The sequence below is a fragment of the Mesoplodon mirus genome (assembly GCF_964341445.2).
Source record: "Mesoplodon mirus genome assembly, chromosome: 2".
Lineage (NCBI taxonomy): Eukaryota > Metazoa > Chordata > Mammalia > Artiodactyla > Ziphiidae > Mesoplodon > Mesoplodon mirus.
This window is the reverse complement of record NC_138977.1, coordinates 11,935,575-11,951,666: the sequence shown is the minus strand read 5'-3', so window position 1 is coordinate 11,951,666 and position 16,092 is coordinate 11,935,575. Positions and strand designations below refer to the sequence as shown.

Below are 16,092 nucleotides of genomic sequence, written 5' to 3'. Positions count from 1 at the left end.
TCTTCCCAGACCGGGGCACAAACCCGTGTCCCCTGCATCGGCAGGCGGACTCTCAACCACTGCGCCACCAGGGAAGCCCTCTAACTTATTTTTAATGCTTTCTTCCTGAATAGGCTGGAGATGTCAAGAACTATTCATTGTGATGGACCAAGCTTCTTTATCCTAACCTGGTATACGAACTTCCCCAAAGAGAAGGTAAATATCATTAATGTATCCTGTCATCACTTACTTTCTTCTTTCCGTTTCAAATCTATGGAGTAGTTTCCGAAGACCACCATTCTTAAATCCCTGAAAATGCGCAGCTGGGGCTCCCACAGTGATGACATCATAGAGAGCATCTGGAACAGGAATGGACAAGGAGATGAACGCTTTGCAAACATTTATCTCCAACATGCTGTTTGCATTGAAGCCTACACACTGTGGGAAGTTTGAGAAATTATTCTGTTTGATTTTGCAGGAATAAAAATGAACTCACATCTCAAGGGGGCAAAGAGGAGCTAATCAATCTTTCTAAAAGCCACCTGTGCACCTAAACAAGTTATAATATTTCCTTGATTTGTGACTACATCTTAATTACATGGTACTGTGTAGAACAGTATGTTCTCTCATTCTATATACTTACTGAGATAACACGTTAATTGGTCTTTTGTGTATTTTACTTTATTGAGTTTTGCATTATTTAATTTGCAATCATATTGAAATTCAACAATAATGAACAATCTTTCAACCAAAAGTTGCTGAGAAAATAACCAAAATATTAATGCATTTTGACTCAAGGGCAGAACAGTAATAGTGCATTTAAAAAATCTATACATAGTAGTTTCCTGCCTGTATATACTAAATCTTACACAATTTTGAATGCATGCAATTGAATTTTGCAATTTCCTTACGTGACATAGAAAGAATACACAAAATGTCTCTTGATCTATTTTCCAGTGAGATACTTTGTTTTTTTTTAAATAAAAAATCCACACATTTAAATTGAAACTCAATCCTTTGATCTTCAAAGCCATCAAGTTTGATACATATTAAATTTACCACTTCAAAACATGCCATCATTTTTACATTCTAATGAAAAGTACCCCCATAAGAAAGAAAACAAAGTGAATGCCCTCTTGTTAAACTACATTTTATTTGAGAAACCTAATTTCATAGTAGATCCTTTTCAAATTGATTTTGGTATTGACACCTTAGCTGTTTTTCTGATCTCATTTACAGGGAAAACATAAATTATTTTATTAGCTTCAGGTAAACAACATAACTTCTTCACAGTGGTTCAATCCAAATGCACCTGAAATAGTTTTTCTTTTTTTTTTTTTTTTGTGGTACGCGGGCGGGCCTCTCCCGTTGCGGAGCACAGGCTCCGGACGCGCAGGCTCCGGACGCACAGGCTCAGCGGCCATGGCTCACGGGCTCAGCCGCCCCGTAGCAAGTGGGATCCTCCCGGACTGGGGCATGAACCCACGTCCCCCGCATCGGCAGGCGGACCCTCAACCACTGCGCCACCAGGGAAGCCCTTCTTTTTTTGTTTTTTTTAAATAAAATATGTCTTAAATTGAAAAGACTTCAGCTGTACTCAGAGAACTCAAGGTCACAAAAAAAACAGAAATACAACCCAAACCAAATGGTTAGTAAGGCAGATACTGAACAATCACTTAATGGATTGCTGGAGTGGTGAGCTCTTATTCTTTTAAAAAGTCACTGATCAACTAGAAGTCATCTTTTCCTAAAATAGCAACACATTAGACTAGTGTGAAATTTTCAGATTTCCTAGTCCAGGGGATTTTAGCCTAGGGCTAAGAAGAGGGTTTTAAGGTGTCCAGGGATGGATGGTGAATTGTATTGGTGCATCTGTTTTACTTCATGGAAAGGGGTCACAGCTTTCTTGAACAGTCATGAGATCACCCAAAAGGGGCCAACTAAAGACTTGTCTACCTGCATTTATCTGACGAGAAACCTGAGGATCTTGAGAAGTTACCTGCTTTGTCTGAAGTCCCAAAGACGTTACACCCAGGGCCTTCTAACTTCTAACCCAGGGATGGAGAACCAGTGATTTAAGTTATTGACTGGACCCTGAGTCCCTGGCTCCAGATCCCAGCTCTGCCGTGTATAAGTTGTGCAGCATTGGGAAAACTACTAACCCTTTCTATGGCTCAGCTCCTCAGCTAGAAAATGGAGTGGAAAGTAGTAAAAAGAGGGTAGCTTTCAGTAAGTATTGTCTATGATTATTTTCCCCATAGGAAATAATCCTACCAATTAAACAAAGAAAGCTGATATTTTAACTTTTGCTTATTTCTCCATAAAAATAAACTTTTCAGTCTGAAAAGGAAAGTGATTCTGAGGCTCAGTCTTCTGAATAAGATCAGTTCCTGTGTTAATCTAAACTAAATACAAAAAAAAATCATCATGATGTTGTAATGAAATATGTTGCACTTCTGCTAAAACCTGGTGACCAGCAATACCAACAATATACCAAAGTGACTATAAACTGTATCTACATGTCCCATCAAGCCCAAATTAAATGCATTCCTAACTCAATTTTCAAAAAAAAGTTGTCTATGGACTTTCACTGGATCCAAAAAAACTTGTAGCCTCTCCAACACCATCCAGCAAGAAGGGAAGGATGAGGGAAGTGGAAATCTGAGTGGAGAAAGCAGTCTTAATTGATGGAGATGAAAATGACTTGATTATGCAAAATTTGCAAAACCATTTGTCTTTCTCTGTCTGGCTTAGTTCACTTAGTATGATAATCTCTAGGTCTGTCTATATTGCTGCAAATGGCATATTTCATTCTTTTTTATGGCTGTATAATATTCTATTGTTCTGACTTTTCCTGCTCTTCTTCTCTGGTTCCCTGTGACCCATGTAGACACTTTATTCCTTTAAGTCTTCCAGTGAAGTCCTCAAGACCTGAAGATCATTTCCAATTTCTCTCTTTCCTTCAACATTATATCTGATCAGTTCTAACAACTTCGCTACCAAAATTTTATTCTCTCTTATACATGTTAAACATCTTTACCTTAATTTTGATCTTCCTCATGTCTTGTCAAGATTCCTACTGCCTCTTCAGTCCTAGCCTCTCTGCATTCACAATGCAGTGGATTGCTTCTCCTATATGGGTGGCCATTCAATCACTCTGCCCAAAACACAGGCTTTGAGACTTATGCCCCTCCTCATATCTTGCAAATATAAATAGAAGAACATTCAAATGTCTCAGCATCATGCATGTTTTAAGTGCTCAATAAATGTCAACAAATAGATAAACAAATATTTTGAGGGAAAATTCAATTTGTCATGTTTGTCTTCAGATCATACATGGAATTACTATTCTTAGCTGAAGAATAAAAATTTTAGATACACTATCCAGAAACAAATATATTAGAATCTGGAATATATGTATATATATTCTCCAGGGTATGGGAATGAATATATTTCCATTCATGAATCACATTCTGTAGAATAACAGAGAGCTTACGATTATCACACGCAAAAGAATGAAATTAGACCCTTATAGCAAGCACAAAAAATCAACTCAAAAAGGAATAAAGATTTAAGCATAAGATGTAAAGCTGTAAAAGTCCTAGGGAAAAAACATAGGGAAAAGGTTTCATGAAATTGGTCTTAACAATGATTTCACAGAAATGACACAATAAGCACAAGCAATGAAAACAGAAATAAACAAGTGGGACAACATCAAACTAAAAAGCTTCTGCATGGCCAAGGAAACAATCAGTAGAGTGAAATGGAAAAACACAGAATTAGGAGAAAATATTTTTGAATCATATATCTGATGAGAGATTAATTTCCAAAATATGTAAGGAACTCCTACAACTCAATAGTAAAAAAAAATTAATAACCTGCTTAAAAAACAGGCTAATGACTTGAATAGACATTTTGCCAAGAAGACATAAAAATGGCGAACAGGTAAATGAAAAAATGGTAAATGTCATTAATCATCAGGAAAACACAAATCAAAACCACAATGACATATCACCTCACATTTATAAGATAGCTCTTATCAAAAAAAAAAAAAAGACAAGTGTTGGCCATGATGTGGAGAAATTGGAACCCTTGCACACTGTTGTTGGTGGGATGCAAAATGATGCAGCTTCCATGGAAAACAGTATGGAGGTTCCTCAAAAACTTAAACATACAACTATTATATGATCCAGCAGCCCCACTTCTGGGTATTTATACTAAAGAATTGAAATCAAGATCTTGAAGAGATATTAGCACTCCTGTGTTCATTGCAGCACTAATTATAATAGCCAAGACATGGAAACAGCCTAAATGTCCATCAACAGGTAAATGAATAAAGGAAATGTGCTGTATACATACAATGGAATACTATTCAGCCTTAAAAAAGAAGGAAATTCTGCAGTATGTGACAGCATATACAAACCTTGAGGATATTATGCTAAGAGAAATAAGCCAGGCACAGAAAGACAAATACTGCATGACTGCACTTATATGAGGTACCTAAAATAGTCAGTGCATGGTATCAGAAAGTATGTTGAGTTAATCTGTATTACTTGATGTTAACTGCAATTCATTGGTCAAGGTGATATCTGCCACTGCCTAGAGTTGATTCTTCACTGTAAAGCTACTAAGTATTTGAAGGGACATACTTTAAGATTATGCAAATCTCCTGTTTCTGTTTAAACTGGTACCCATTAATTTTAGCATCCACTGATGAACCTTGCCTGTGGCAATTATTACTGTTCAAATGGTAATTTTCCATTTCCCTCATTCTTGCCAAATTTATTAATTGGAATTCTTCTGGAAGGAATAGATGACCCTTCTTCTTCCTTCATTTGTTTATTCAGTTATTTATTAACATCAATATGAGTATTTTGTCCTTTGATTCATAATCCAACCCTAGCTTTATGTTTAAATTGTTCCAGCTTTGTCCACTGGGAGCCCCTTTGGAATGGCTCCTGTATTACTTTTTTTTACCTCTTCTGTTTTTTGTTTTGTCTTATTTTATTTTATTTTGGTTTTTGGACACTTCCTTACTTTCTAGAGCTACAAGATACTCCAGACTTATATTTTTCCTGCCGCAGCCTTGGAATCAACCAGGTTTCCAAGGAACCCTAGTTCTTTTTATTGGAGAATGGTGTTCAGAAATCAATTACTATGAGCAATTACACTCATTGCTACTGCTTTCAATCCCTTTCAGTAGCTAGAGCTAGAAAATATATGTATGTGTACTAACTTGTGCACACACATCTATATTTATCCATCTAACTATTGCTGTATCTATACTGTACTAACAACAAAAACCATGAGTCAATGCTGTTACCTTTTTTTTTTTTTTTTTTTGCTGTACGCGGGCCTCTCACTGCTGTGGCCTCTCCCGTTGCGGAGCACAGGCTCCGGACACACAGGCTCCGCGGCCATGGCTCGCGGGCCCAGCCGCTCCGCGGCATGTGGGATCTTCCGGGATCGGGGCACGAACCCGTGTCCCCTGCATCGGCAGGCGGACTCTCAACCACTGCGCCACCAGGGAAGCCCAATGCTGTTACCTTTGACTTCAATTTAGCCTCAAAAGATCCCTTCTAGCCTTCCTTCCTTATTTCTACCTTCTCTCCCTGACATTGAGAAACTTGACTCTCCCTATCCACATATTTAAATACATGGTCAATCCTAGTGAAAAATAAAACAGCTTCAGAATTATTAACCCTACCTCTGTAAGAAAAAAAATTACTAACAAATGTACAGTGTTTGTAGTGTTTGTTAATTTAGCCTTACAATATCTAGTCCTTTCCAAAGTTTACATAGGCCAGGTCCTTTCTTTCCCAATCTTTTCAGTAAATTATCATTTTTATAATTATCTTTACCATTAATTAGCATTTTAAACAAGATAACAAAAGTAAGTTAATAAAAGCAGGTTGGAAATATGAAATTCTATGGAAAACTTACACAATAATTAGTAGCACAGCAATCATGATTTGAAAAAAATAAGAATAGAAAGGGAGCCAAGGTGCAGGTACCAAGAAGTAAAATATAGAAGCATTCCCCAAATATTCTTCACTTTTGGACTTCATAGAACGCATGTCAAATAAGCAAGTAGAAAATAGTACTACTGTGGTTCAACAGAGCTAGAAGTGCAGCATCTTATCTATATTCCAGAAGGCATGTCTCCCATTTCTCAAGCCATAATATCCTCCCAAGCCAACCATAATATCCCATTAGTATCAAGAGGTCTTCTCTGCAGGGACATTAGAGTTTCTGTCTGGATACTGAAAGAGCAAATAAGTTCTCTCTTTTGCCTCTCTCACTTTTCTCTGTTGCCTTTTGATTTTACCCATCTTGATTAAACCATTTCTCAAAAAGCTGGGATCTTTATGTCCACATTTTACAGAGGTTCAAAGAGCTTAGGCTTAAATAGTATTTTCACATTTGAGGTTCAAAGAGTTGCTCCGAGGTATTAACTTTTAAACATTGATTACTGTGATACTGTGATTTATAATATGAAATAAATATTTGGTCTTCATCCCCTTTTCTGGCACAGAGTTCCCCAAACCCTGGGAATTTCCTAAGTGTTGAGAGCCACAAAGGTGTCTTCTGTTAGGTTAATGAGGTGACTTTTGGACTGCACCTAAGGATGGGGGCTGGTGGCCAGTGAAACCAACCATGAGATTAGAGGGCTGAAACTTTCAGCCCTTTCTCCCTTGACTCCCCTATGGAAGAGGGGCTGAAGATGAGTTCAATCCCAATGGCCAATTATTTTATCAATATTGCCTGTGTAATGAAGCCTCCATAAAAACCTAAGAGGACAGGGTTTGGAAAGCTTCCGGGTTGGTGAACACGTGGAGGTGCTGGGGGAACTCAGAGAGCGTGAAAGCTCCACGCCCTTTCTCCACACTTGCCCTATGCATCTGTTGCATCTGACTCTTCCTGAGTTCTCTCCTTTTATAATAAACAGTAATCTAGCAAGTAAAATGTTTTTTTCTGAGTTTTGTGAGTCTCTCTAGCGAATTAATCAAATCCAAGGAAGGGGTTGTGGGAGCCTCTGATTTATAGCCAGTTGGTCAGAAGTATGGGTAACTACCTGGAATTTCAATTGGCATATGAAGTAGAGGGCAGTCTTGTGGGGCTGAGCCTTTAACCTGTGGAATCTGATGCTGTCTCTGGGAAAATAATGTCAGAATTGAGTTGAATTGTAGGACACCTAGTTTGTGGCTCTGGAGAGTTGCACAAATGAGGGTGGGGGAAATTCCCTCCCCACAATCATAAATAACTAAAGAGTGGTTCTGAAGAAAACAATTAGAAAGTAGCTGCTGAACTCTAGTCTCAGAATTTATTTGATTTTAAGCAAAAGAAAACAGCTTTGTTCTTCAGCTATTAGGTATTTTTGGTTTATCATATAATCTGAAATAAGAACATACTGTGTACAGCTGTATAATATCTAATTTTAATTGAGACAGTTTCTGTCACAATTAACATTGATCACTAATATTTTTAAGTATCAGCATTCTTTATGGAAATCACAAAAATCACAAGACTCCAGGGAGTCTTAAAAGTTTGCAACTGTTATTTGATAATTATCAGTTACCAATACCACAGTACTGGAACAGCTAGGTTTATCTCTTTTGGCCCCTTCATCCTTGAATTTCACTTGCAATTACTACATAAATAGTAGACAGATCTATGTACACCAAGGGAATTATTTTTTGGTCTCTTAGTTTAGTTAATGAAGAATGGTATACACTTACCATACCATATTCATTCTTGGCTACAGCAGTCATACTCCTTAAAATTTAGTTAGAATTAACTGTAATTGACTGTTTTCCTCTAGAAGAAGTCAGATATACAAAAAAATCAATAAAAAATTAGAATTCTAAGACAACAATCTGATCAGTAATGTTTGTCTCATTTTAAAATTTCCTCATTTTATCCTGCTGTTTAAATTATGTATCTTTGGACATGAATTAACTTTCAGATTTTTGGTACTCAATTATAAAAATCTAAGTGGGCATTTTATTTTAAAGAAAAGTCAAGCAAAATAAGTGTAAAGTCTTTTTTCTCTTTTTAAAAAAAAATATAATATGCCTCTCTTCTTTCTTTGACATTTTATACTTCAAAAATTCCTTGGCTTGGTGAAAATTTCAGCATATACACCATATGAGGAAAGTGGAGTTCAAATTGTTGAGTCTTGTCAAACTAAAGATACAAGGTTGGTTTGAAATCTAATAGTAGGCATGCCTCAGAGCCTTTTAAAAGCCATTTAATAATAGAAATGAGATAGTAAGTCTATTTTTTCTCAGAAGATCTCTTTAAAATTCCTACAACTATAAAAAGAGTGCTGATGAAAAAAAATGTAGACATGCTGATCTCACTTCAAGGAAAAATTTAAGCATAATCCCTGACTTTAAAATGACCCACAAAATGACTTCGACATGAATCTCAAGACAAAAGGGAATTCTAAGGGAAATCTGTTTCAAAATAGTCCAAGCAAGTTGGCATGATGATTAAACACATCTAAAAGGTAATTGCACTTCACTGATGAGGTGATACACCTGAACTCTTGAGACACAGAAATCAGGGAGATCTAAATAGCTCCTCTTGTTTTCTCCTTCCTTCTGTGTAGAGATTAGAAGACTAAGGGGCAGAGAGGTTAGCTGACTCATCCATATCAAACAGTAAATCCTGGCCAGTCTCGCACTTGATTACAGCCACAGCTTTATGATATAATATAGTAGGTTCTTTCTTTTTTCTTTCCTTTCTTTCTTTCCCTCCTCCCTCCCTCCTTCCCTCCCTCCCTCCCTTCCTTCCTTCCCTTTTCTCTCTCTTTTCTATGTACTATATGTTATTATATATATATATATATATATATATATATATATATATATATATGTATGTATAAAACATACAAACTAACTTAAACATATAATAATATCATAAGAATCCATACTGTATAATATTCACAACTGTTTTTCTATGAAAGTAAAATATACTGGAGAGGGAAACTGTCTTCTTAATTTCAGGAATTTGTGTTATTGTTGTCACTGCTGCTAAGATCTCTATTGTGGTACGTATTCTATTTGTTGCATTTAAGTAATGGACAAGGATGAAAAATTAACTTAATGGGTCTGGGGGCACCTGAAGTTAAATGAAGGTTATTTCATTTGTCAGTATGAGACATGATGTCATAGTTCTGATCAGTTACTTGTTTCAAGAGCTGGACATTAGCCTTGTCTTTGGTGAATCTGCCTGCTACTGTTTGCAAAGCTACCTCTCCAAATATAAGAGACATATTAATCAAATGTGGATAGATGCAGTTTACTAATGGTAAGAATGAAAATAGATGTAGACTACATCCAAATAACTCACCAGTGAAATACCAAGGCTTGGCCAATCTTACTTGCATCATTACCTGGAAAAATGTTGTCTGTAATTCAGCTAAACATTCAAATCAGTAACCATGGATCTTAAATACATTTAACTTGATTCATTTAATCTGCTAAATATATGTTATATAAGCAAGTAGAAAATCAGATTGACTACCATCTAACTTTTAACCATTTTGTTTTTCAAGTAAAGAAAATCAAAGCTCAGAAAGGTATTAACTTGGTCAAAGCTCAGAAAGGTTATCAACTTGGTCAAAATAAAAAAAAAGTAAGGGGTAGAGCCCTCAAATTCAGTCAAGATTTTAATTTCTATTATAATACATAGTTGGTGATATAGTCTATAAACACCTACTTTAACTGAATTTCAATTTAAAATAACATTTAAACTTCTAAAAACTTAAATATTTTAAAAACATATATTTAATATTATACATAGGACATGCATATCATATATATATATATATGTGAGTAGTCTTGGGGAAAGAAACCAGCATGTAATATAATTAAGTACTTTCGAGTTAATTCTTGGCTCTTAGATTCTCTAGTCCTTTCCCCCATTTACTCCTTAAGTCTTCAAAGAAAGGAATCAGTCTTTCTGAAAACTATGTCAAAAACCCTCTAGTTGATGAGTTGTACCCTCGTTCCGTAACTTCAGAATATTGTTTTTCTCTTTATTGTTTGATATTTGTCATCACAAATAAGAAATTCTTTTATATATCCCATTATGGGTTGAATTGTGCCCCCACTCAAGAAAGATATCTTAGAATATGACCTTATTTGGAAATAAGGTTTTTACAGATGCGAACAAGTTGCAATAAGGTCATTTGTGCAGGTCCTAATCCAACATGACCTAATCCAAAATGTCCTTAATGGGGAAATTTGGACACAGAAACAGACACAGAGAAGATGGTGTAAAGGCATAAAGGGGAACGACATGCAAAGACAGAGGATCTGTGGGAGGCACCAACAAACCAAAGAAAACTAAAGACTGCAGGAATACCGCAAGAAGGTAGGTATGGGGCTTCCCTGGTGGCTCAGTGGTTGAGAGTCCGCCTGCTGATGCAGGGAACACGGGTTCGTGCCCCGGTCTGGTAAGATCCCACATGCCGCGGAGCGGCTGGGCCCGTGAGCCATGGCCGCTGAGCCTGCGCATCTGGAGCCTGTGCTCCGCAATGGGAGAGGCCACAACAGTGAGAGGCCCGCGTACCGCAAAAAAAAAAAACAAAACCCAAAACAGAAACTAGGTATGGAAGGAGGCAAGGAAGGAATCCCCTGTCAGTTTCAGAAGACGCACTCCTCTGCCAACACCTTGATTTTAGACTTCTAGCCTCCAGACTGTGAAGCATTGCATTTCTGTTGTTTATGACTCCCACCTGGTGATACTTTGTTATGGTGGCTCTAGGAAACTGATACATATCCCACTAAACTAATTAGAAGAAATTTTGTTTGCTTTTCTAATTATTTTTCTTTTAGTTGCCAGTTTCTTCCTTTTACATCGGAGAAACAAAAACTAAATGCCTTGTATCATTCCAGTTCACTCTAGTCTATTTTAAGAAATTACCTTAGAAAAAACAGCATAATGTAAATGGTTCTTTTGTTTTCAAGAAATTAGTATCAAGTAAAAGGCCACATAGATAATAATTTCTCTTTGTGTGGTGGATGTATTTTAAGGATTATCACCAAATATTTAAATGCACATTTAAAATATAAATTCCTATCAATTTGGCTTCAACAAACTATCTGGTTTGATGATACTGCTACCCATCCATGGCTGTAACCTGATTAGTCACAGTACTTGCATGTGATGATTTTTCCAAAATGCCTCTCTAAATCATCTTTTCTCTAAATCTGGCTACTTCTTTAGTTCAAGATTTCAATGTCTCTTAATAGGCTCTTAACTGATTACTTTCCTCCAATTTTAACAGTCCTGATAAAACTGACAGATCCGTTTTGTTCCAGTGATGGCAAATGCCACATGTATCATAAAAACTATTATTGTTCATTCTATGTGTTTTACATGGTCTAGTTCACTTAATCAGGAAGGAAAAGATGTGCTTAGAAAGATTAAATAACAGGCTTAAGGTCATATATAAAGTAGCAAAGCTGAAATTCTGTTCCACTCCAAAATATATAAACTTTTTACTATATCATAAAAGTCTCTTCATATAGGCCATTAGGAAAAAAAAAGTTATGCTGGTTGTCAGATAGCTTTTGAATGTTGCAGCTTCTTTATGACCTTGGTTTTGATGATTTTTTAAAAACCATTAGATATTGTTATGTTCAAACTATTAACAGACACGAGTATTCAGGGAAGAATTCCTGAAAGCCTTAGGCCAATCCATCTCATTTTTAATTCAGTTGACATAATTTTTGGTGAACAGGATGCAAGTTAAAATTTCAGATAGTTGATAAGGGTTACCAAAGATAATACAATCATGTATCAGAATCATTTTAACTACACTTGAACTTATACGTTAGCTAGTTGTGTATACACAACCAGTATGCACCAACTTGAAAAATTTGATTTTTCTGATTATAAAACTTCAGGTAATTTTAAAACAGAGATTTTATTTTAATTTTTTAAAACCTCTAACCTCTAACCTGTAGCCTCATCATGACAATGGCTACAAAATTAGGTGTTAGAATGCTTCTTTAGATGTATCTGTGTATGTCTGCATGTGCATGTTTGTATGTATATGTTGATAGACTCAGCATAAAGGATTTGATGATCTAAAGTAACTTTTAGCTTCCTAGGAAGATGAGTACTCACAGGATGACCATAGCATTTATGACTCAGAGAGACCTTTGAGATGGAAAGGATGTGGAGGGCATCACTAACAAAGATGCTGGACAAACAGGCATAGTATGGGACTTCTGCTGATAAATGGGGGCAGGTGGTCACCCTAAATATGCACAAAATTGATATAGCAATACATTAAAGAAAAGGGAGATGAGAAGAGTATTTAAAATATATTTTACTGAGAAATGGCAAGGAATTACTTGAGTGGCAATGAACTCAACCCCATATCGTTCACTCTAGAACTCTTCAGGTATGTTATGAAAATTTATGTGTATTTTCTTGAAAAATGTCTCTCACAACCAAGTATATCAAAATAGTGTAGCACCTTCTATCTGATAAACCCGCTTCTCATAGGGAAGTGGGTGATTCTGATGATAGCCACCACTAAGTCAGAGAAGCAGCATATGAGTCCATCTTTGGACTTTGGTTCCTCAGGATAGGCACAAAATGAACGAGTCTTGTTTTTCTTTTTCTCTAATTCAAACAGTAGCACAATGGGAAGCTATTAGGCATCGCTGATAATACTTAATAAAGCTAATACTCATTTTGCATAGTCACCTGTAACTCAATTCAGGTGGCATATTTACAAAGCATTGCCCAGAAACACAGCAACGAAAATGTAATGGTTTCTTTTGTAGTATCTAGGGTCATTATCAGCTTCAATTGTTTCATCTTCATCTTTATATAACTGCTAAAATTTCTAATTCTGCCAATAGTCAAGCCTTTTAAAGAAGTACACACTAACATAATTCGCCCATTTGAAAAAGAATACTATATACTACCTTTCAAGTGAGGGCTGTGTACGTGCATTCTTTGCAGATGTAGATTTATCGGAACAAATTCTAATGTTTTCTCTCCTTTGCTGCTGCTTGATTTGAAAGAGGACCCTAGGTGGAAAAAAAAATTAAACATCATTAGTAAATAAATAGTGTGTGTGTGTGTGTGTATGTGTGTGTGTGTTGAAAAGTACATTTGACATAGAAAGACGTTATAAGAATTTCAGAAAGAAAAACATATTCTGTATGAGTTGCTTTTCTTCTCAGAAATTTAATTAAAAAAAATTCTAAGTTATCCCTGTAATGATACCATGAGGTAAAATAGTGCAATTTTTTCTTCTTTGTTTTTCATGCCAAGATGGTAGAGTTGGAAATAAAAGTTTTCTGCTTTTTTTTTAAATTAAATCTTTCCTTTTCTATGTCCATAACAATAGTATTTATTATTGTTTTCACATAACATACATGAAATTCATTTCAGTTTGAATATGTAAAGTCATTGATTTCACACCTGTTTCCTTGCTGAGTTCTGTCAGAATGTCTTGGTACATATTCACCATTTGATCACAGTGAGTAAGGACATTTTTTCGTAGATTGTCCCAGTGTGGAGAAAGCTCACCAAGTTCTTTTAGCTCCTGGTTTCTGTTAAGAATGAAAAAGAAGAGAAAATATTTATTTTTGATCTTAAACCCACAGACACAAAATGCTTAATCAGGGTTGCCAAACTAACTGATTCACCATCCCTTTCAGGAAAGCTCTGTGCTTATTAGGAAAAAAAATAGCTTTAACACAAAGGAAGAAGTGACTAGGTTAGGCCACACAAACATTAAAAGTCCTGTATGTCAAAGAGCAAAAAAAAAAGTTGAAATTTATTGATAAAAATTTCACAAAGATGGCAAAGACTTATTATCCTTAATATAAATAGAGGCCATTCAGTTAAAAAAAACAAAACACTAAACCTCAATAGAGAGTTAGCTAAGTTCTAGGCTTTGACTATCCCAAATGAAATAATTTGGAAAGGGTTATCTGACTGTGAAGGAAACACAAGCTAATCACATAATCTAGTTTATATATAATATAGCTGTAATCTTTCTAAAGCCCATAAATAGTATGATCAGGTATGATTTTATTGGTCTCAATTTCTCCTGAGGACAATTTAAGTAAATACTGTATGCCTATATTTTGTCCCCTCTTTATCAAAAGAAGAGCTAATCTAGATCTAGGTTTTAATTATTAACTTTAATTCTCTACCCTTTAGCCATGTTAATTTAAGTCATCAGAATGCCTTTTTAAATTATATTGATAAATGGTTTAATATGCTTCTTGGTTAGATTTCTCATTCATTTCTATAACCTTTTACCAACAACATTTTCATGAGGCAGTTTAACCAGCAGTAATGAAATTTCTTTGCTATTTTGGCTGTGAAACATGTTAAATACCAAGCTAATAAATTCAGAAGATGTAGAATCTTTAACATCCTGTGAAATTCAAGAATAATGGATGGTGTGCAAAAATGTGACTTGCTTTCAAATGCTTGTAGCTGCCTTTGTTTGGTTTCAACGGGAATGCGATATAGTATTGCTGCATCTTCCATCTGAGGTCTTCACAATTTTTGTGAACATTGATCTCATTCTCAACTTTTCCATAGATTAACTTGCATCAGACAACATTAATCAATGGACAATGGGAGTAAAGGAAATTCATAACCAAAGGGGGGTTAGGAGAGAAGGCTGAAGAGTTGGGAAGTCAAGTTCTCTGTGTGGACACAGATGGCAGGGTATTCAAATTCAGGACAAAACAACAACAACCAAAACAAACAGATAATTCCAAAAGCTGGAGATATCAAGTCTAGAAGAATCTGGGCAATTAGGTCAAATCTGAGGTAGAGAGCAAATGTGATATGCCAACTTAATATGTAAGATTTTGGGTTTTACCTTCAATATGTGGTTATAATAGAAATCTTAACTAGGTATTACTGTTTAACACTAATAAATGCACCATGGGTTTACAATTTATGTTGTCTCTGAATTCCTATCAGAAATAATAATTATAAGGGAGGTGGCGATGGAGGGGATGGTAAGAGTGAAGCCCCTGACTACGGTGTGGAATATTGGGGTGGGGTACACCTCCCTGCCCAAGAGGGGTCCGACAAAGTGTGATCAGAAAATCTTAGCGCTCTGTAGGGAGTGACTTGAAGGAAGCAGGGAGGAATCTATAAACTGGGGTTTAAAATTCATTACACTCCTCCAATATGTCAAAACTTACATACAGGAATAACTAGACGAAACCTGGCATTCACTGCTTTTTTGTTCTAAGAGAGGACATTAAACAGATACACATTCTGAAAGGGACAAACAAACAACATAAGGTTTCTCCGCATTAAAAACGTTCAGGGATTTCCTTGGTGGTTCAGTGGTTAAAACTTTGCCTTCCAATGCAGGGGGTGCAGGTTCAATCCCTAGTCGGGGAGCTATGATCCCACATGCCTTTCAGCCAAAAAACCAAAGCATAAAACAGAAGGAATATTGTAACAAATTCAATAAAGACTTTAAAAATGGTCCACATCAAAAAAAAATCTTTTTAAAAAAAAGTTCAAATATAGGAGAACTATAGAATAAAGGTATAATAAACTAGAGTAATGAAAAAGTTGTAAAACAAAATGGAGCAGAGTAAGAAAGTTTTTAGAAAATGAAAGAAATTAATGACATTAATACATTAAAATAGAGAAGATAATTGGCTGCATCAAAATCAGTAAACTTTTCAATCAGGAAGGCTAGGGCTGCTTGTATGATATTTTGATTTGTCACTCAGTAAACAAAAACTTTAGCATCTAAGAGCCTTGTTTTATATCTCCATCCAGGTTCTCTGGAAGGCAGGGCCTGAGATCAAGCAATCCCAGGTCAGTCAGAGGGACGTAAGAAGGGAAGTGCTGAAGGGAAAAAGCGAAAACAGGCATAACATCGTTTGTTATCAAGCTGGGCAGAACTTCACAAGAAAACACAGCTGGTTAGGTGGCCATGTGGAATGACTCCAGAGAAGTCATACGGAATCTCTGCACCTTGGGACAGATTGTTAGATGGAGGAAAATGCAGTTATATGCCAGTTCCTTACCATCTACTCTATTTCACTGGTAAAGAGTCATCTGATGGGACTTTAGCTCCTCTGT

General features: G+C 36.0%; 1 protein-coding gene across 5 annotated transcripts in view; it reads right to left on the bottom strand.

The window, feature by feature from the left end:
* INPP4B (inositol polyphosphate-4-phosphatase type II B) overlaps positions 1 to 16,092 on the bottom strand; it is an 880,599-nt gene that overhangs the window by 157,386 nt on the left and 707,121 nt on the right. For all 5 annotated transcript variants that reach the window (XM_082610957.1, XM_082610958.1, XM_082610956.1 and 2 more), the window contains 3 exons: positions 13,438 to 13,568; positions 12,936 to 13,040; positions 230 to 338 (listed from right to left, as the gene is read on the bottom strand). In XM_082610957.1, the coding sequence (XP_082467083.1) occupies positions 230 to 338; positions 12,936 to 13,040; positions 13,438 to 13,568 (345 nt within the window). The remainder of the gene's footprint in view (positions 1 to 229; positions 339 to 12,935; positions 13,041 to 13,437; positions 13,569 to 16,092) is intronic.